This window comes from Wasmannia auropunctata, unplaced genomic scaffold (assembly GCF_000956235.1).
Source record: "Wasmannia auropunctata unplaced genomic scaffold, wasmannia.A_1.0 LD335844.1, whole genome shotgun sequence".
Taxonomy (NCBI): domain Eukaryota; kingdom Metazoa; phylum Arthropoda; class Insecta; order Hymenoptera; family Formicidae; genus Wasmannia; species Wasmannia auropunctata.
This window is the reverse complement of record NW_012027046.1, coordinates 552,457-575,066: the sequence shown is the minus strand read 5'-3', so window position 1 is coordinate 575,066 and position 22,610 is coordinate 552,457. Positions and strand designations below refer to the sequence as shown.

General features: G+C 39.4%; 2 protein-coding genes across 7 annotated transcripts in view; both read right to left on the bottom strand.

Annotated features, from left to right (window-relative positions):
- LOC105455758 (disabled homolog 2-interacting protein) overlaps nucleotides 1-22,610 on the bottom strand; it is a 290,985-nt gene that overhangs the window by 26,233 nt on the left and 242,142 nt on the right. The window lies entirely within an intron of this gene.
- Nucleotides 16,477-22,610, bottom strand: part of LOC105455756 — a 52,244-nt gene continuing 46,110 nt past the window's right edge. Inside the window, exon 3 of one of the 2 annotated variants that reach the window (XM_011699313.1) lies at nucleotides 16,477-17,354. In XM_011699313.1, the coding sequence (XP_011697615.1) occupies nucleotides 17,107-17,354 (248 nt within the window). In that variant the 3' untranslated portion in view covers nucleotides 16,477-17,106. The remainder of the gene's footprint in view (nucleotides 17,355-22,610) is intronic. The other variant, XR_975155.1, reaches the window with a different exon arrangement.

Below are 22,610 nucleotides of genomic sequence, written 5' to 3'. Positions count from 1 at the left end.
TATAATAAAGAGATTTGAGAACGCGCTCTTTTGTATCTTTATTAAATAAAGTAAATGTTATTTAAAGTATAACATAATACATATTGAAGAAAATAAAATTAATCTCCACACTGCAAAGTAATTAAATAATTTATAAGAAAATGCATTTCTTCAAATAAACAAATTTCTCAGTTTAATTATTAATTTAGAGCAACTTCCGCGTGTAAGAACAAGACTGCAGAAAAAAATTGTCAAAGTTACATATCTGTATAAAAAAAAAATCGTCTCAACATTTCTGACTATGAGTGATTATGCAGAGGATCAGTGCGTTGTTGGTTATAAAAAGATATGTCAATCGCGTCAGCATAAACATTTGCCGCGGCAGCACGTGCACAGCACGTTTCTTCGTTCCCGCTCACGCGAGCGGGACTTTCACACGAGATGTGCTCGCTCGGTTTCACAGTGCCAGGGGCCCAGTCGGTCCGTACAAGTCAGACGCATCCAGAGCGTCAGACACTGTGGATCGCCGTGGGGTGAGGGAACGAGACGAAACGAGGCTCCGTGACTAAATGCGCGGGGAGAGATAAGAGGGAGAGGAAAAGAGGAGAAAAAAGAATATAAAAAAAGGAACAGACGACGTGGTATGGGACACTGGCCGTTTCGAAGCAGGACGTGCGTATCTTGTCGTGCGTAAGGACCCCGCGGGCATAGCGGGTCCCCGTCCGTAAGCTGAATGACTACGGGGGCCTTGTGACGGCGCGACGCAGAGCTGGTATACCAGCCGATTGGGTCCATCTCCCTCGAGACCAGTCGACTTGTGTAGCAGAAAGCCCCATTGCACGACTTTGACATTTACTTTTTGACATTTACATTTATTTCTTTATATTAAAATAATTGCGACAACTTGATTTGAAAAAAAAAACGAAAGATTGTTAATTCAATAACTTTCAAAAAAATTTCCAAGGGTAACAGTTTTCTAATATTTAACATGAAATGTTAAAAACAATTCTTAACAATCTAGATTTAATTTTAAAACTAGATTCATGGAAATGGTTAAGAAATCTATTATGATTTAATGGTAGACCGTTCTACAAAATTTTTAGGAGGAAATCGAAGTGTGATTTGGGCTTAAGTCGATCACGTGGACGAAAGGGTTAGCGAGATCTATAGGTAGTCCACCGTGACTAACCAGTACGATTCATGAGATTCACACGCCATTAACTCCAACAGGACGATTGCTGAACCCGGGACGGAAAAAAGAGCAGACCGGCGAACGTGGGGTTGGCACTTTTTAATTTATCGCTTTATTATGTACTACCTCGCGGGGGACTCTCACAATGCTTCGGTCATTAGCGGCTATAAAATACAATGTAATACCATTGTGCGTGATTTAACGCACCGGCATCAGGATCCAGTTCATGAGGATTCGTTCGCGTTCGTGCGCGCGACCTCGTATGCAAATCTCGCGGATGACCGGCATTAAAGACCGTCGGCAATACGTTTACGAGTATCGTTAAGAGCAAACTTTCTGCGATCGCGAGTAAATGTCAATGATCTTAGAGCCGTTGCTTTATACATCGCGCCTTGATTGCAGCTATAGGTTATCCGGTTTGGAAATCGTTCAATTAAATATTCTACTCTTTTTACACTGCTATTTTGCTGGTTCAAATAACTCTTATTAATCAAATAAAAAATAATACATTTAAGGTATACATGTATTTAGCCAATTTCTCTTTTAGTGCATGCTATAGCATTATACATTATTTAACTATCTTATGTTACCATCTATATAAATTTATTTGTACACTTCTTGCATTTCTATGTATAATTGCGTGTGCTTCAATAAATCTGCGTATCTATAATTTGTGGATTATGTATTTGCGTTATTCAAAAATCTCTCTCTCTCTCTCTCTCTCTCCCTCTCTCTCTCTCTCTCTCTCTCTCTCTCTCTCTCTCTCTCTCACCGCGACTATATTTTCACGTTGACACGCGTCCAATGAAGTGGATGCTATCGATTGCGTTGGATGCAACGTGTTTCGATACACACCCCCATGAGCCGAGTCGAGGACCGACTTTCACGCCCTACACGAATCCTTTCTCGCCCCCGCAATTTTTCATTGACCCGTGACGTCTCATCGAGGAGCCATCGCGGGCTCGATCGCCCATTGCGAAATGGGGTGGTTTTAAGGGCGTTTTCATCTGTCCACCGCGCCATTGTCCACCGTGGAATTATTTATAGGCGGAGAATGACCAAACACAATTTACACCGGCGACTACGCGTCGCAAAATGAGCGGCGGTGTGGTCCATTGTGCGCGTCGCCGTAAACGTCGATTCTCGCGTTTCTGTCGCGCGCGCGCGTGCGTGTGTGTGCGTGTGTGTGTGTGTGTGTGTGTGTGGTGTGCGCGCTTATGTGTATGCGAGTATGCGTGCGGTCTCGTTGCGTTCGCTATGCAATGCGTTTATATACGCGACTCGCAAGGACATAGTTGCACGAACAATCCCGGTCTCCGATTGCCGATTCCCGAGGCATGAAGAGTAAAATCGTGACGGCGCGGATTCAGTCGCAAGCTTGGGATGTTCTGTGATTCTCCCTGGTCGTTACGTTTGAAATGTAATGTTATGTTTGTAACAATAGACACGCTATCCCAGCCCTACCGGACGCGCTCCCATACATAGGATAACAAATTCGAGGCGACTGACTTTTCTTTAGAAAAGTAAAAATGGAATTAAAATTCAATAAATTGCAAGAATAGTGTTACATAAAGTTAATTTTACGAATATTCCATTGAAACAATGTGAATTCGCTCATAAATGTATCGATTTATATGACATTCGAATGTATCATTTAATTTTTACTTTAACTGCACGTGCAAGGGACTGCGCGTATAATAACCGCATAGAGAAGTTTAAGATACTCTTGTACACAAACGCCGGTCTACCTATACAGCTCAAACAAAGCATGTTTATTCCACGTATGTACACTGCAGTGTACGTATATGCTCGCGTTCGATACGCGGCTTCACCTGAATAAGCGACTGCACGCGTAACGACCAGAGAATCGCCGAGAACGCATTGTAATTCGAACAAACGGATTCCTAAATATCGACATTTCGGGGCGCGAGCCACAAACCGCTTGTGGACGCGACCGCTATTGTTCGCGCGCGACCATAAATTCACCGCGTATATTCGCAACTACCATATAATCTCTTGCTCTCCAGAGAGTTGCACATTCGGGGCACGACGGCGCGTGATACATACCTACCTATCTAAGCGGTGCTGCACATGACGGCGTATAAATTCGAAAGTCATTTGTCACGCGAAAGTCGAAACACAAGCACACATTTTCTCCCCCTGTATTTATACTTTCCCGACGATGATCCCATGGATAACGTTACCTTCAAAAACGTTCGAGTGTTATACAAGGATGTATTGCATAGAATTGTATTTTGTTTGCGATCGTTATTGCTCTAAAACTATAAATTACAAAAAACTCTTGTAGCGAATCTCTCGATAGATTTAAATATCCTGTGTATCCGAAAATATCTTTATTGGAAAAATGCAAAACATAACTGAATATTTGCGATTGTACAAATTATGCAAATTGTTATAAATTAATTTATGTCGTAGATATTTATATATGATGAAAGAAATCATTTTGTTTTTTTCGTTTCTTTGTTTTAAGATAACAGATATACGATTTTCTCTGGATTATCGCATGCGCGCGTGTATGTGTGCATACCTTATGGCGAGTTTAAAAATAACAAAAATAATATTTATTGCAAACGGCTGTTTTGTCGAGACACAAATCGACCGCATTTAATTATTCAGTCGTCATAAGTGAAATTGCGCCGAATCGATTCTACACAGGCAGTCGCGTTCCTTAAATATAGTCCGCATAAAAGGAGTGTCTGGCAAAGTCTGGCTGGGAAAGCAACGGGATGGTTATGTACGCTTTTAGTCCGACTAAGCCAACTCGTAAATATTCCATCGGCCTGGTATGCCGATCAATCGCGAGTTCCTAACCACAAGTGTTACGCTCATCGGATATTCCATGGAAACTTTGCAGCGCTTGTTACCGAGTTGACTCAAATAACTTTGGCTCTCCCCAGCAACGTTTGTGACCCGCTGCACCTGCATAGTTTGTCACGATACCATAGGAGGATCTATACTCGGTGGCTTCGATGCATTAATTAATTCCTGGCGTTAAACGGCACGGTAAATAATAATCAAATTTCCTACAGTTTGCACTTTTCCTATTTCAGAGTTGCTACACACAGGAACTGTTACACCAAACAACTGTCGACTGTTTTTTTTCTTCTTTCGAACAGGACCACCGCCGGTGTTCGACGGACGGAATTCGATGCATTATGCGAGACGCATACACGCCGCGGTTGGTATACAAATGAGTAAAAGGTGGGCTTTCAAAGTGTCGGTACACGGAGTGCACGGAATGGGCAGATGTCGCCGTTTTCTCCGTTTCGAGTCTCTTCCGCTTCGGATAGCGCGAACGTCCGCGCACGTATATAATTTCCGTCCGAAGCCATTTCTATTTTAATAAAGCCGTTCCTTTTTGTTGCGCCGCAGAGCCAACCAACAATTGCCGTTTCGCCGCGCAGCGAAATGAAACGCGAAAGAAAAGCTTATACTCTGTGATGTGCTTCACCTTAATTGAATCGTGACAACGACCGACAACGTTTATGTTGTCGTGCAATAAAAATTAAACCGACCTGTCGCGGCACGTATCCGTATACTGAATAAATTAAAGATAAAAAAAATGTCGCTATTATAGATAAAAGATAAAAGTGTCGTCTCGTAATCTTTCAAGAGACGTGTCACATATTGTATAATTTTTATGACAGAAACTTTCACAGATACACACACAACTAGCTTGTTTTATGTAATCGCGAAAATAATCGTAAACGAATCGGACAGGAACATTAAGAACTCTTACAAAAAGGCAGTCAAGACAAATGATCGATGAGATTGCTAAACGGCTAGCGGTGAGATCGGATTTTCCATGATTTATTCGGGTAAAAGTGTCGTATTATCGTTGTGAACCGTCGAGCGTGATTTCCCATGAATAATCGGGGGCTTACGGAAGTCGGCAGCCAATTGTGAATAGGATGCTGATATCTGATTCTATTCTTGCTATCAAATAGTAAAGATATTAATGAGAAACGTCGGTATCAAGGGAAGAAAAAGAGAGAGAGAGAGAACTTGGATTAGCGTATACTAGCAAGGCTTTCAATCCGCTGGGAATACATTTAATGGCATCAATTTACCACGTTTATGCGCTTCTTTTGCACTGCGAGAGAGAAATCGTAATTACAGGGAGTACCTCGTTATCGTTAACATTATATCGTTATCTTTAACCAGAACGCAATAAAATCCTCTGACGTTCTTAAACACTGTCTTGGTGGAAATTTACGTAAAAAGGAGCTTAAAGTAGAGCTTCAACGAATACCGTGGCCAACTATTTCAAGGATCTTCGGTGGAGCGAGTACTCAAGGCGAGCATGCATATAAGTAATTAATTACAGCGTTTACAGGAAATCGCGACACGGTTACGTAAACTCCAACATCACCGTTTTATTCTCTCGTATTAGCGTACACCTCGGATTTCCGGATCGAGAGATCCGGGCTCCGGATGCTAGTTAAAAAACATTTCCTGTGCAGAGACTGAAACCATGAACATAAAACTGTTTCAATGTTTGGATTTCTACAGGCGCACGAAAGTAATCTGTAGGATTCGATGCAACGTTAGTTCACCGTACTTTTCCAGAGTTTCTTGAAACGGAAAGAATTTTACAACGTATTTCAGACAGTAATCAGAATCTTAATTAAGGCTGAATCGTTCGAATTCTTCAATTAAATTCACTCCGAAGCCGATTTATTTTCTCTCAAAAGTTATCGCTGTATTGTTCTTCGCAGACGTTGCTACGTAGGGATCGGTGTATCCCTCGTGCTGTTATCGTAAAATTAATTGGTCGCCAGTCTGACCCATCGTAAAATTGATTGCTGTTCGGCTAAATTTCGCGCGGAAAGACGTGTACGACGTTAAAGAAAGCACTAAACCTTCGCGTTGCCCGCGACGAGTTTTCCCGTCATGCGATTTGAAAAAAAAAAGAAGAAGGGAACTAAAGGAGTCGCGCGCGGCTTCTTTCTCCTAATGATGCTCATGTCCTTCCGTGGCGACGAGGCTTCCTGCTCGACGACTCCTTCGGCTTTTTTTGCTTGTTTCGTTCGGCAAGTCTGATCATAAGTATTATACATCGAGGTTTCCGCACTTCTGCTTGGAGAATTCCAAGAAAGGAAAATATAAGGAATTCCAAATATTGCGACAGCTATCAGAAATGGATGACAATTTTTGAAAAATTATTTACGTTTGTCGTAAACATTTTTCCTCCTATCCTCTAATGATAAAGATATCGCAGATACGTGGTTGATTAACGGTATTAGATAGATAATACTAAGCGAAAGCGCTAATAGGAAGATAAGTGCAAAAATATTAGAATCATTCGATCGGTTTCGTAGTGATTTGAAATGAGATATCAAACGTGTTTAACCAGTGTGGCTGCATTACAGAAAGCACTCCGTGTTACGTGTGACTAAACAAGGCCATCAATCCTTTAAAAGTGCTTACATTATATAAGCTTATCCAAAAACGTACATCATTGGATTATTATATCGTGTTGCATTATAATTCGTAATATAACGCGATATTGCATCATAATAGATACGAGAAAACGTTCGAGCTGTCAGGCCTTTATAAAATAGTTTAAAATAAAATTGATATAAACTTAAATATATTGATGATCTCTCTTTATGGAAGAGGCTTATTCTCGGCCTACGCCGTGTAAAATTCTTATACGAAATGACACGCTATTTTAGAAATTTTATCCCATTAAATCCTCTCTCAATATCTTTAGCGCATACAATATGTATGCACATGTAAACGATGTTAAGCGCGAGGGCGTAAGAGTTCACCAGGGGTTAAACGAACACCGAATTACTCGGCGCTTCTCGGCAGGAAGCGCCGTTAGGACGCGTGCTAACTGCTCACTCGCGGCTGATGAGAATTACGGCGTCACCTTGGCGGCAGGTCAAGCGCCCAAGTGCACCATGGCTCCTTTTTTCACATCAGCGCGAATTTCCTTTCCGCTCGGCCTCAGCTCGAACGCGCACCAGCTCCGGCCAGATATTAGATACTACGTGTTGTACTACCGACCGTACGGTAGGTCAGTCACGTTATGCAAGGAGCGTGGGATCGGCGGCGCGCGATCGCCTGGCGCCGTTGCGGGAGCGCGTCGGTCGTGCGCGTTCTCGCGGCACGCCACGCGCTTTAGGACGCGACGCGACGCGTTAAATTGCAAATAAACAAAGGAAATATTCCCTGGGGTTGCATTTATCTCCCATTTATCAAATCATTTTTTGCTCACTTTTTTTCACGTCTGGCGAAAGTTAATAAAATCTTTTTCTCTCGAAAATGGAATTCTCTCTTCGAGAGAATTGAGGACCCGAGTCTTTCAGTCACGAGCGGCGAAAAATGCAATGGATTTTTTTACTGGTTTTCCAAGTTAAATTTCTGTGACAATAGAGAGTAAAAGTTTGCTCTTCGTTTAATATGCGAGGACTTTAATCTAATTTTGCAATACTTGAGGATTAAATCCAAAGATACTTATGTAAGAAAGGGAAAACACATCGATGCCGAGATAACAAAAAAAAAATCACGAATAAAAGATTCGCTAGGCTTGGGACATTCTGGGACATCCATACAATGCGATTGCGGAACCGCACGCAACATCCAGGAAATGCCTGACGCATTTTCAAACGCGGGCAACACGTTGCTCCGCACGCAATATTCTCGTAAAAAGTATTACGACATTTCGCTGGTTACGTAGAAGTGCTGAGAAACTTATCAGACTCGCTGGAGCTCAGGTAATACGAGTAATTTGCGAGTGTTCGCTATGCTTGAAAACGGTTTTTACGCTACGACTACGTTTAAAACATTGTCATATAAATAATAAATAGATCTTCATGTAAGTTCATGCTTTAACTTGTAGAATATAATATATTTTAAATCAGAATATAAGAGCATAAGATAATCATTACATTTGTGCGATATGTATTCGCGTTATTACAACGAAACTGACATGGTATCAAATATTTCTCGTAAATTATACAGATTAACGGTACATGCTCGATTATGTAACAATATTACGCATATAACTGTAGGCTTATTACAAAGTGCAATCTTATTTGTATAAAATACTTGTAAAATATGTTGTTCTGAGAAAAGAAATTGTGGTGAAAGTATTGCGAGTATGACAAATACGAAAAACGTTATCACTAACTGGAGAAATTGAATAAAACAAAGATTCTACTTCCTGAAATGGAAAACCGGATAAGAAACTTTCTCTGCACGTCACACGTCGTTTGATCGCCATCGATATTACAATCGGCGATATGGAAATTGCTAGCTAATCGATCGGAACGGTCTCCAAGTTTGCTCGACCGAAAAATAAACATGATTCGAGAATTACTTTATGTATTAATTTCCTAGTGAAAGTTTCACATGTAATGACCTATATTTAGCTATGTTTATTTTCCTTGGCAAGTGACAGCTTCAAGAGAATAATAATTATTCAGCGAAACGTAATTTATCCTCATATTATCTTATTACGCCCTGCGGACTTCTTGATTGTTTTCTTTCACGCAACCCGAAGTCATGTTGCTCTAAAGCGCGGGAAACAAAAACGTGAGTGTACACGTGTTGAATAATTACTTGCAGGGGGAGGTTGCAATAATTCTAATCTTTCTCACAGAGAAAAATACAGGTAGACAGACAGGAAATGTAACTTTTCAGGAAAAAACAAACTTACAGGTAAAATGTGAACTTTAAACTTCAAAGAAAAATCTTGCGACGTAAAACAATCGAAGGCGTAAGAAAATCATAGGCGAAAGGAACAAGATAGAGCACGCATAAAGATTACTTCAATTTGCAAACTTTCTGAAATAGAATAACATATAAGAAAAGAATGGTCAAAAACTAACAAAGTTTTGCTAATTCCAGAAATAAAATATACATATAGACATCCAAGTAAAGAATTTCAAACCATAAAACTATAAAACAGAATAATAAAATCTGTGACAAAAAAGATAAATTATTATATCTTATAACTGCAATAGTCATAAACGATGCAAAAAATGGATCTTCGAAACAAAACTGTGTATATTGTAGATGTCTTTTACAGATATGTCCAAGATTCCTAGATTATCAAATTTTAAATAAGGTTCTACTATGCGGCAGTAAAGAATTATGGAAATGTAAATATGTAAGGAAATATAATCACAAAGAATACGCGTGTTAATTTTCTAGTAGTCTTTCGAGAACGGTGCATTCATGGTTTAATGTTGGTTATTGGATTTTATCAGAGTCTAGACGTAAAAAAAGCTTATTCAATTTTCTATTTAGTTTTAATACTTATTTTTTTATTGCAAAAAACTCATTGTAAAAATAGGCACGATGCTTGTGCCTTATTTTATGGTATACATCTCGTACCTCGTGGCATTGCATGTTCATCGTTATATCTTAAGGACGGAAGGGTCGATTTGTAAAGCAGCGCGATTATATTCATGAGAAATTATAGACGATTATACTCAGTCAGCGGAAGTTACGCGCCGTTTGGATACACGACTATTTTAGATACGGGAATTAAAAGTCGGCGGCGTCTCTCTTTCCTCACGTGCCTTAATTACGTAATGGCCAGCTGTTACGAGAACAGTAGTTCGCGGACGGACATCGTAACCAGTTATTAACCCGCGAACTCGTGCCACGCGTTTCCCGATGACTTGATTACATAGATAAAGAATTTCAATTAAACAAGAGGGAAGTTAAATGCGCATACAATGCGTTCCTCATGCATATTCTCGCGTTACCCCTCGAAATTTATATACGTAGTTGTGTTTAATTTACAAGAACAAATGCTAAATAGTATTTAAACGAATATATTAACATTTCATGTGTCGACATCTTATATCATTATCATTCTATATTTATGATTATTATCAATTTTAACGTTTTTCTCTTTCTTTTTTTGAATTGCATATCAGAAGTGAAAATCTTACCTAAAAAGCAGTTAAGGGATTTGCAAATTAATTATATTTGAAAATTTGAATATTTAAAAATAACATCCTAAACAAATAGACAGATTGAATAATAATTTTTTAGTAGGAATCTCGGCATTCCAAATTATCTTCGATTCACAAAGGTGGAAACGTCCGCAGCCCAGTGGCCCGAATATACGTTAAGATGCAGGGGAGGAGATGCTCGTGCGAATTATTAGAAGACCCCCCGGGGAATTTATCGTTTCCGCCGTCGCGCGAACGAACGGAGGAGGCCTCGTTTCTCGCGTGCGACGCGCGAAACGCGTTGCGCCGCCTCCGGGCGAAAATCGAGATTAATTCGAAAACGCGCGACGAGGAGAAGCGATCCGGCGCGGCGTCGGCGATTTACGGCGCGCGGCGTAAGCCGACGTTTAATTAAAACGGAATCGACCCCTCCGCCCGGACAGAAACGCCATGTCCCACGGCTCGAACACGATCCGACGGTATTTTCGAAGCGAGGGCCCTCCTCCTTTGTACACAAGCGCGTCGTGTCCGCGAAACTGGTTTGCGCCGAATAATTATTCCCTTCCAGGTAAACGTGCTTTATCTCGCTATGTGGGTCCAGCGAGTAACTGCAGCTCCGGGCGCATCTCCGATTCGCAGCTGCGCTACGCGATGACTGACCATATTTCCGATGCAACCTAACCGTCCCGACGCGTCAGTGCGTGAGATCGGTTAGACAATACATTTTTTCTCGATTTCCACTTCTGTCTGAATTTGTCCGGGTTAACGAAGAATAATAATAATAATAACGAAGAAAATATAATTTTATATCTGTAAATAAATTTTAAAAATAAAATTATCTCTGAATCAAATTCACTCCGCGATTTATCTTAAGCGTTGCGATAGAAATAAATCAGGCACAAATTCAAAAGAAACATGAAACGAGACTATTCCTTCTTGTATCATTTTATATTCACAAAATAATAACAGAGATACCTATAAATGTCTTTATCATTATTTAAGAATAGTAATCACTTAGATAGTCTCTGTCATTATTTAACAAAGGAACGGCGAAGGTAGATCTTGCGGCATTTCTATCGAGGATTTCGTGCGTTCATTTCGTGAATCAAAGAACCACGTGGTTTTGTACGTTGACACGAAACGCTCGTTTTACACGGCTCGTGCACTCGATTAGCAGATCCAGCGGCGAAGTACATGCGCGCTTTGTACTTCCGATTGGAAGGGCTTTCTCTCGTTCTTTCTCCCTTCGTTGGCCGGTCGAGACCACTCGATAGGGCTTTTGTGGGCGCTCGGTTTAATGCCGGTGTCCCTGCGCGTGAATGAAGAGAAAAAAAGCGAGGACCCTCGTGTGCGAGCGCTGTTGTGCATTTCGGGGAGCCATACTCGCCATTCGTGCCACTAAGCTCGAATTGAATGATACGCGGATAAATTAGGCTAGCGTAAGCCCTTTTTTGGGCCGCAAAATAGAAGCGAGCGTGCCAACCGATATCTTTTAACGACGTTTGCATTAACGCATGCCCGAGGGTGCGTGCGTTAATGGATTAATAAATCCCCCATCAAAAACGTTATAGCGATTCTCCGCGTTGGAAATGGAGAAGATAAATATTGAAATCAGCATTTTTGTTCCGCTAATGAAGAAAGTTAATTAGGTTAGAAAAGCATTTCAGCATTTAATTTAAAATACAAACGTTTCATATTTGAAGACTTATTAAGTATCAAAGTGTTTCGACAGTGTGTGATCTCAATTTCGAGAATAGCCTTTCTAATTAATCGGTCTATGTAATAAATACTTCGTTTAAACAAATAATTTTTGAATAATGAAATATAACTCCCTAAGCTTCTACGTCACAATCAAATGACATAATCGTTTCAATCGAACATATTTATTATTCATAGAAATTGACTTCATTTTCTTTATAAATTAGATGGATCATTTAATTACCAAAATATTTAATGTGTGTTATGTATTAAAAGTTGTAATTTTCTTTATTAAAAAAATTGAAACACAACACACATCGTTAATTTTTCTCCGACATTAGTATTTTTCTTTCAATATACTTTCAATTTCTTTCAATACGAATAACGAAAACCTAATAAAATATCGACAATTTTTACGTTTGACGAAATGGCGGTCGTTGTTATGGCGAGGTCACCTTTGATCATGAACCATACTGCTCTCGAATGTACAACCATACTCATTGTTCGACGTTACCGCACACTGGGCTCTAACGATCGCGTTCGCAGTTCGCGATAAATCGCCGTCGTTAACGCTACGAGGGTACCATACATTTTATTTCCGTGTCAGCGAGCTCGCGCTCGTGAAAAAGCGCGAGAAGGGCCGAAAGATTTATGCCGAACGATGCTAATCGAAGAATTAAGTAGCAACAGTAATTTAACGCGAGACCGATGATTTAGGTCGAGAACCGGTTGAATCTAGATTTATCTTTTCTAAATTTCCTTGCCATTATTGAAATTGATCATCAATCAAATAGGTTTTTTTTCCAAGTTCTGGAAAAAGTGGGTTAAATCCTTGTTGTGCATTAAACCCTCAAATTATTTTAATGATTGAAAAACTTATGTGATCGTTTATCCAGGAAATGCGAATACGCATAAGATAGATTACCGTTCGTATGACCTCGTATCTGCGTAGAATATATAATTACATAGGTCTCGAAGGCTTTCTAGAAGGAATGGATAACATACAGGATATTCAGATAGAGTTATTATAGTTTCCTCCACCTTATAATTCATCGATGATAAGTGCGATTTAAATCAGGGCATAGAGCATGATCGTAGACTCCTGGAAAATCGTCTATATGTCTAAAGCAGGCCTGTAAACGGCCGGAAATAAGTTTGCCGTAATCACTCTTGCCATTATTCTTCTTCAAACCATATGCTTTATTATGGCAGACTGTTCACGCTGACGGCTGCCCCAGCAAATGCGACATGTCTCCTCTCTCTTTATAATGACAGTCTGTCTTGGTTTATAGACCGCAAGTATTTTTTTTTAATCATTATACAATAATATTTATATTCAGTCAAAGTCGTATGATGTATTACACTTCGATAGTTACCCACTTCAGTGTACGGTATATTTACTACTACTTTCACGGCTCTACTAACGATCAAATGTTCCTTACTCAGGTATTATCTATCTAGAAATTTTCCCATTTCCATTTTTATGCGCGGAAGCACGCAAACGACTTCACCGATATCCTAAGTAACATTAAATATATGACGCAGGTGTCGTAAATGGTAATTAAATGACCTAAGTGCCATCGTCCAACCTCGCGAGCTGGAGAATCGCCACGTCTAATCGGCGTACGCGAATAATGCGAATAGCCATTTATGTACGTTATTTTTCCACCGCGCGTACCGCTTCGTGGATTATCTCGCGTCACGAATCGTCACGACGGCGTGCGGGAATATGTCAAATACGGTTAAAAAATAAGCGAACGGGACGAGCGAGCAGCACGCTTCGAGCGCCAGCCACTTATCTACACTGTCGATCACGACATTCCGCTCCGGTAATGCCGATTATCGCGATAATAATTAAGCGTAATTGGAACGCAGCCAGGCACGCGACCCTCGGTCGTTCTTTCAAGCAGATGCGTTCCACCTCTCCCGGGAGAGGCGCGCCTGCGAAGACGATCATAAATGTCGTCCTCGCGTTCTTCCCCGGAGGCGAGAGAGGTGCCGTTGCAGGTGCGCGAAACACATGCCGGTCCCGAACGAGTGCGAAACAAAAGAAAGGAAAAAGGAACGACGTGAGGAGACAAAATAACAATGCGGAACTAAACTCGATTCAGATATTTGGCGATAGCTTATCAGGACTCCGATTAAGATCGGGACAAATCGAGCTTAATTGTCCAGAACGATCATCGATTTATCGCGCGCTTAGATTCGTCGGCGATGGAGAACGATCGTTAGCGATATGAACTCACAAAAGGCGATAATTTTATGCGAATGACGCGGCGATTGACTGCAAACGTTGGAATCTGTAAAAGTTTTAATGTAATGTTGCGGACACATGTCGCGCTTTTGTCGTAGACGTGATAGAAATCGGAAGATCAGAAAAATTGCGTCCGCTGCGTGTTAGTGAAGTCAGGAGGCACGAGTTCGGCGTATGAATGAGATATCTTTAACATATTCTAGAAAATGCATCGCATGCACACGAGTCCGTTTGCAATTCGATCGCCGTGACATGCATATGAATGCGAAAAATGTCTATCAAGCAATGTCTATTATATTTTGATAATCTAGTAATGTTATTAGAATTTAATTATATTATGTAGCAAAAATTTAATAATAAAAATGAGATTGTGTATAGAAATGTTTAAAGATATTAATTTTTATAAAATTTTATCTGCTTCCCGAAAGTATATGCATTAAAATTTAACTTCTCCCTTTTAAAAAAAACAACAGTATTAATCTGCAGGTGCAGCAATTGCGCATAACATGCATGCAACGAGCAGACCATTGGATATGTTACAACATTGCATACGTGTATAAAGTGCATTTTAATAAGGATGCGTGCAAGATATACATAGCAAATTACAACAGTTTTAGTTTCCTATAATTTAGAAGTTATCAACTTTAACATAAGTATATAATACGAAACTGTTTGTTGTGACTTAAATTCTCGCAAATTTTGTAAAATGATATATACCAAATATAAGTATTTATGTATAAGAGAAAGCCTACTATTCTTGAAATAAAGATCGCACACAATTTAAACATTTTGATGTTTAAATTGTGTGCGATCTTCAATAAATCTTCAAATATGTATATTTGTATTGTTTTTAAATTAAATGCTTAAATTTTTTTCTGTTCTATTAATTATAGAGTGGAGCTAAAATAGTTAAGTAATCTGATTAAATTTTAGTAAGAGGAAGATAATATAAAATGTCAGTTTTAAGAGTCAATAAAATCAATTTTTATATTGTACGGTTACTGCGAAGAAAGTATATTTTCCCCTCGCGGAGATATATCCCTCTCGAAGTTTCGATAGACATTAATTTCGTTCGCGCTCCCTAGAAAGAAATTAATTGCCGGGCAGATCCCATAAGACGATCTAAATTAATTGTCTTGAGAATACGAGTCGATATCCGTTGATCTTCGCTATAAAGGGATCGGCCACGCTCTCGAGAGACAACTTGAGAGATGCACGACTCACTGTGCGATAGCGGTAATTAGTTCAATTTCTGCGACTACAGACGCGTTCACCTTCGAGTACTCCCCGAGTACTTCACGAGTCGAGCGTATAATTAAGCAATGACGACCACACACTTGGAGAACATGCGCACATTTTCCCTTCTGCATCTCTGTTTCTCCAAACTAGATCCTCTCTTTCTTTCTCTCTCTCTCTCTCCCTTTTTCTACACATTAACTTCCCCTCTAAATGCCTAAGCAATAAGTCACGAATCCAGTTGCACTACACTCGGCGCACATGCGAGGCTAAGATCATCGACACTTATATGGTTATAATACTTTCCTACGTCGATGCCTTCTCTCTCTCTCTCTCTCTCTCTCTCTCTCTCTCTCTCTCGTCCTGCTGTTTCTTCTCTTCTCTTCGTGACTTCTTCGGCTTCTATGCTCCTCAAGCAATTTTTCCTATCCATCGTGTTCTTACGTCGCGTGTATTTCTCGTTCGTAACTTCGACAAAAACGCGTGACGTTGTTCTCGCCGGTTACTCGAGCACTGTATGTATAAAGAACGTATTGTACAAAGAAAATGCACCGTGTCCCGGATAAGTCGACGACGTCTTAAATCACGCGGCTGTACGAAGCGCAACGCGGTAAAAACGGGCAGAAAGTATATTGAAGTCGAGAGTATCGTAGTTGTTGCTTCGCGCAGAATCGATTTGCCTGTCTACCTTCGAATAAATCTTAATAACATTATCCAACATAAATATTGTGGAACAATGTTAGGTTTTTATTTTTTTATTTTTATTTTACTTTTATTTTGACAATATTAGATTTTCATTTCTCCTTCATACACGTTTAGATTTTAAAAACAATCTTGAAGCTACTATTTAGAGTTTCAATTTCTCTATTTGTACATATACAATATACATATGCAAATACATGTATAAAATATGTGGCGATATGTACAATATAAGATAAACACCACAATAAAGAAAGTCACCGAATAACCATCAAATTCATAATTATTTTTGTATTATTTTGAACAAAAAAAGTATTTCTTTGAATAATACTTGAATTCTTTGAAAATCAGAAATATATTTAGCATTTTTAATTATAAATTTAATTATTTAATGGTGCATATTCTTATTTTAAAAAAGCTACACGTAAACATACGTTCCACGTAGCTCGTGAATCGGGAGCATTGGTTGTTACGATAGACTTAATTATTCGTGCATCTGCTTCCTCGCGATAGCGCGAGAAGAGGCGTGGATCAGATGCGATACATACTCGTGTGTGCGTATGTATACTCTCTGCGAGGTATAAAAGTACGGGTCTCCAATAAAACCGTGACGACGCGAGACGCGGTAGAAATGCAGCTGTAAAGCAGAAACTTTGAGAACTTATCCTAAACACGCGCAGTGGCTTCTTCGAGATCCGTATTGAAGCCCGTAATAAAGCTTCTCGCGAGCAAGCCACCCAAGTCGCTAAGTCTCAAATATAAGTATCATAAAATCCAACAAGTCACAAAAAAGTATCTATTGAAATCTAAAAGCATTTGACGTTTTTACAATTAAGTATATTTAATAAGTCTTTTTCTCTATTATATATATAAAAAAAAAATGAAAACAATCGGGTTTTCTTGATGGATTCAAATGATGGACTCAAATAATTCCATGTTTGTTAATTTCAACAACTCAACTAAAGCTATCAAACTGGCTGGAGGAGTGCATTACCCTCTTCGAAATAGAATACGTGGATTATATCGCTATTTCTGTTTTAACGTTCTGTTCCAACGTATAATAGGAAGTGCGAAAATAAACGGTAGATTTAATCGATTTTCTGTCTGCATTATCGCCGCGTAATACCTGGTTTCACAAGTGAACGCGCAAAAATAATATTTCCTACCCACGACGACATAAAGCGCAATACAAACAATTGCGATAATGCATTTCCATGGCCATTCCATGAGCTATTGTTCATCGTAGGCGTGCTTGTTTCGTGCAAAATGAAAAAGAAACAGAGGCGTATACTTCTCTGGAAATGGATATGGGCATTGTCGCTTGTGTGTTTCATAGAAATCCTCTCTCTAAACTCACCTGAAACAGAAAAGAAAGGGAATGGTTAGTGTTACGTTCTAGTGACAAACAATCAAATTGTTGCATTATTAGTTTGATTAATCAATTAAAACATTGCAGTAAAATATGATAAGAAATTTTTATGAGATGGTTATTACTTTCTGTTAAGACCCATCTACATAAGTCGCAAACGCAAAACGCAAACGCAAACGCAAACGCGGACGTTTCTCTCTTTCTTTTTTTTTTGACGTTTCTTTCTTTTTTTCTTCGCGTTTGCGTTTGCATTGTGCGTTTGCGACTTATGTAGATGGGACTTTATAAAATGTCGTGTTTTTAAAATAAATAAATTATTATTCGTGTTTAATATTTTCAATGAATAAAGTTTAGCGAATTAAATAAAAAACTGTTTTATTCTGTTTCTTATATATGTATATAATCAACGTGATTTACTGTTATGTATTAAAATTATAACTATTTCTCAATTTGTTTTCTACATCACGTGTTATTTTTTTATGATGGCTCATTGAAAAGTGTAATCATTTCTCAAAGGAGCATATTGACAACGTTGATCAACGTTGATCATTTACAGGAGCCAGGAATGTATCGATTACTAATTGAGTACCATGACATGACATGTCTGGCTGGTATCTTTCTTTATCCTTATTACATTATTTGTTAGCTCGTTCGAGGCACCACCGCGCCGTGGCGACGGTGGTGTTGCTCCTCGGGCGAAAAAAAGGAGGCCATTCAGCCGTGATCGTGCTCGAGACGTACCAAGTGTTAGAACACAGGACAGTGATAAATGAGAAGCTGGCAAGAAACACACGGCGAGTGTTGAAAAAGCGGCGGTGATTCCCCGAGAAAGCGAGAGTGGCCTGAAAACGTCGCGGGAAGTGGCGGTGGGAATTTGGTCTGTTACTACATCTTGAGAGGATTTTAGGCTTTTACTCAGAACTTTCAATCGCTCACTCGTTTTCCGAGGGGCTCTACACTGTTTATCGGATATTGACGCACGAAACGCAGATATCACGCTCGTTAGAGCGCGCGTGGAGAAAAAGACCGAGAGAAGGGTTACGGGATATACCGGATTAGCTGCAGTCAGAGAACCCGGATCGAGTTCTACGGGCGAAAGTGACTCGACGCGCGAGAATTATCACGGCGTACTTACGTATAAAAAATGTTTTCCTTTGTAGAAACCATTTCTAGAAAATATATGTTTCAGAGGAAAGGAAATATTAATTTGCATATTACAATAGCTAATTTAAATAAACGTAACGTAAACATATCGCCTGTTTTACTTTGTTATAGGTAAATGGAGAGAATTTTCTTTTAAAATTTACCTTGAAAATCATGTTAATTGTGAAACAATATAGTATTTAGGTAAATTTTACTGTGCACTACAATACATTTTACTGCGAAATCTTATTGTAGTGCACAGTAAAATTTGCCTAAATACTATATTGTCTCATAATTAACATGATTTGCAGGGTAAATTTAAAAAAAAATTCTCCGTGTATAGACACTAATGCTTATATTCAATGCTAATTTTCTGTAATTCACAAAATAAAATACAAATTTACTGCTTTTTCGCGTTAATGTAGAAATAATTCGGTATGTATAATATTAATATTTTATAATATATAATAGATATAATTTTTATCAAAGTTATCATAAAATTTGATAGAACGTTAGCAGTTATTTTGGATATGTAGCCTAATACGTTAAACGTGCGCATTTAGATGACCTCGCAATGTACATGACTAATTGTAAGAGAATTCATGACTGAGAACATCAGGGTGGCAGTCCTTATTTCCGTGTTGATTCAGAGGGACAGCTTTCGGCCCGACGCCGCTTTAATTATATATTTTGCCGCGGTAGGAGGGAGCAGCATTTCGAGAGTTATACGGTCGCACCGTGCGTGATTCATCGTTCATTTGATCCGCCGTTGTGTACGCCGCCATTTATTCGTCGGACCCGAGCAATACGTGCAAATGCACGCTCTATTTCTTATCGTCTCGTTTTCTATCGCATGACGCACGCATATAAGGGCTACGCCTCCCTCCGTGGAGAAGCGGAACGGGTGTATATATATATAAGTAAGGAGAAAGGCGTTTGACCGTAAGCTCCTGGAGCAGCAGATAATATCGGTATAAGGCGCTTTATTGCCGCCACCGTTACTTTTATTACCGACCTTGTTGGCAGCACATGACGAATGCTCTTAGCCATACATATATATATATATATATATATATACACGTATATTTAGTTTGGCGTGAAATAATTATTTATTATCGTCATTTGTATCCCCCAAAAAAGTTCCTTCTTTGACGGTGACATTACTTTATTTTGTCAAATAAAATATCTTTCCCCGTAGTTTCTCAAAAGATTACAATTGCTAGTAAACGCTTTATAATAAATAATAAATCAGTTCATTACGAATATGAGATTTTTAAATCAGCCACTGAGGATGCAACGTCAAACACGAACGACAAAAACGAAATTGAATTCGTGAGGTCTCTCGTGTCCAGTCACTTGATCGAATGCGCCGCAAGACATCGCGCGGCTGGCAATCCCGCGACCGTGAAGAATCTGAGAAGGCTTTAACAGCCAGTTAATTAGCTTTGTAATTAATAGAAGCACGTGCGCCCGTTCCGCTGACGGATAAACAGACGGCGTGAGAGGTTGCGAAAATTAATAAATGCAACTTTTCCCAGAATGCGTGCGACGATCCACTTTCCCGGCTGACAAGAGCACATCACCGACGAGATCTGCCTTCCGAGGGAAAACCGGCGTATTTAATAACGCTAATATCTCGTGTATTATTCATCGCCACTTTTACAACGTTCACGCGTCGCTTTTGCCGGATGTCCCAGTTCTGTAGCTACTGTTATGCCTTTGCACGTTCCATTCGCCACGCAGCTTCATTCACGGACGCACCGAGTCATGCATAATTTTTATCATAATTTTTTTCTCAATCGAAGACATTGAGATTACATCGATAGCATACGACGTACGGGAATGCTGTTGTTTGAAAGTAGAAGGATAAGCGTGCTACTTGGCGTGCTATTTTTAAATATAACGTTATCTTCCTTCCACTTTGAAATATTAGCTTAATGATGAATGTTATTAATATGTAAATTTAAATTGTAAAGAAGAATATACTTTATAACATAGGTATATATATAAAATCCCCTGTATTACTTTTTACCAGAAGATAAAGGCAAACGTTTCTTTGAAAACTGCTTATTGACGATAAATCTTCCCCGAGAAGATATTCGCGAGGGTACGTGAAAAAATATTGGGGCGGGAACTCTGAAAATTGCGCTGGGGGAAAAACTTTAAATAAGCCTCCGAGAGCTATAATGCCTAATGGAAAAGAATGGCATAAATAGGGAGAGAGAAAGTTTATTTTTACCGAGACGCAGATATATGGCACAGGCATTGTGTAAATAAAACATGCAATTATTGTAAATGTATGTTTTCCTATATATTTCTTTCGATCATTACTTTAAACGTGATGTCAATTTTCATTAATAAAAATAGAAAGTGTGATTTTCCCGTAAATCTATTGGCATAAAGTAAACTAATTTACTGCATCGATAAAACAATTAACAAAATCAAAAAATCATTTTATGTCACTAAAATATTGAGTAAAAATTCGAATATTAAATTTCTAGTATTAATAATATATATGTGAAAGTATTGTCGTTTTCTTTTTAATATTTATAATTGAAAAAATTATATTCGCAGTATGAGTCTAAATCAGCACGTCGCGATAAACGTTTTCCGAAAATTCGCAGCGCTTCTGACCCAGTCAGTTTCCATCTGACAGAGTCCCAGCCAGGTGACACCAAAGGATCGGTTTCTGGTTTGCGACGGAGAAAAAGGAACAGTCGGGGTCGTTACTCTCTCGGCGGATGACGAGGCAGGAGTTCACGGGTCTTCGCCGGAGTGAACGTGACTCATCCGCGGGCCCTAAGGAGAGAACTAAGAACGTTAGTGCGGAGGAAAGCAATGTTCTCTATGCCGTGGCTGACTCGCGAGAGCACATCCGGACGCGAAAGTCGATTCACGCTCTTGGATTGCGGTAAGAACATGATCATGGCAAATCGAGTGCCTTGTTTCGCGTAGTATCCACGATATCGCGAGGATTACTGTAAACGAAATACACGTACCGGGTGTTTCCAACATCTGGCCTACATGGATAAATCACGCGGATTCTTGATGGATTTATATTTCCTCCCGGCCGTGAAATTCATGATAAAACTATTTATCCAGATATAAAAATCCCATTTTAACTGCTGTGTGTCAAACTTTAAATGAACCTTGTTATATTGTAATAGTAATCTGTAATTTGATGTTTTTCATCGTCATAATATTCGAGATCGTATCTAACCAAATTTAACAGTGCTACACACGTTGAGAATCGCGAAAATCAACGATCAAAGCGATAGCACGATGTAAATCAACTTGAACGTGCTATTTCTGGGATTCAATAGCGTCATCTTTCTAAATAAACTATCAGAGGGGCTCGTCGGATCGATTCGGTGAATTATGCAGATGCAACGAGAAAGGGGAGTGGCTGATAGGATGCAGCGTCGATAGGATGGCGCTCGCACGTTCACAAACAAGGTGCGACAAAGCTCCTGAAAAAAAAAAGTTTAACTTTAACGGTGGTGGGCCACGGAGCTGCAGGGGATGTCGAAACGTTCACCATCAAGTCGTGACCCGCGCCATAAAGTAGCTTTTAAAGCGATCAGAAGGGAGACGTAAGGGCGATGCAGCACGGCCGTGCTGTCACAAAGGGATACATTTTTGCGGATTAAGGCGCTCTTTATGCGCTCATTGTTCACGAATCAGGCCATCCATGCGCTCAACCATCTCTACCCGTGTATGTACATAGGTGACGAAGGCAATTATGTAGGTCGCGCAACTGTTTTCCGTGCGTGGAAATCCTAACAATGGAGGATGATCCTTATCGAGTAACGTAATTATGCAAATTAATACGGAGGCTCATTTTGAGGTGCAAATTTCAGACAAGTCAGACGGTGTGATTTAAAGCACACAAAGGTGTAAAACATCACATTTCTCACGTCTTGTGACACGTAACTTTTCAGGAGTTACAGAAATCGACAGCACAATTGTGTATTTTACTTTCGCAAAAATTCTTCCTTTTGTAATAATCAGTTGAGATTTTTTATTAAATAATTTTTCAAAAAATCGTTGAAATATTTCGTCAAATTAAAAGTATAGCTAAAGTAATAAACGTTATCTATG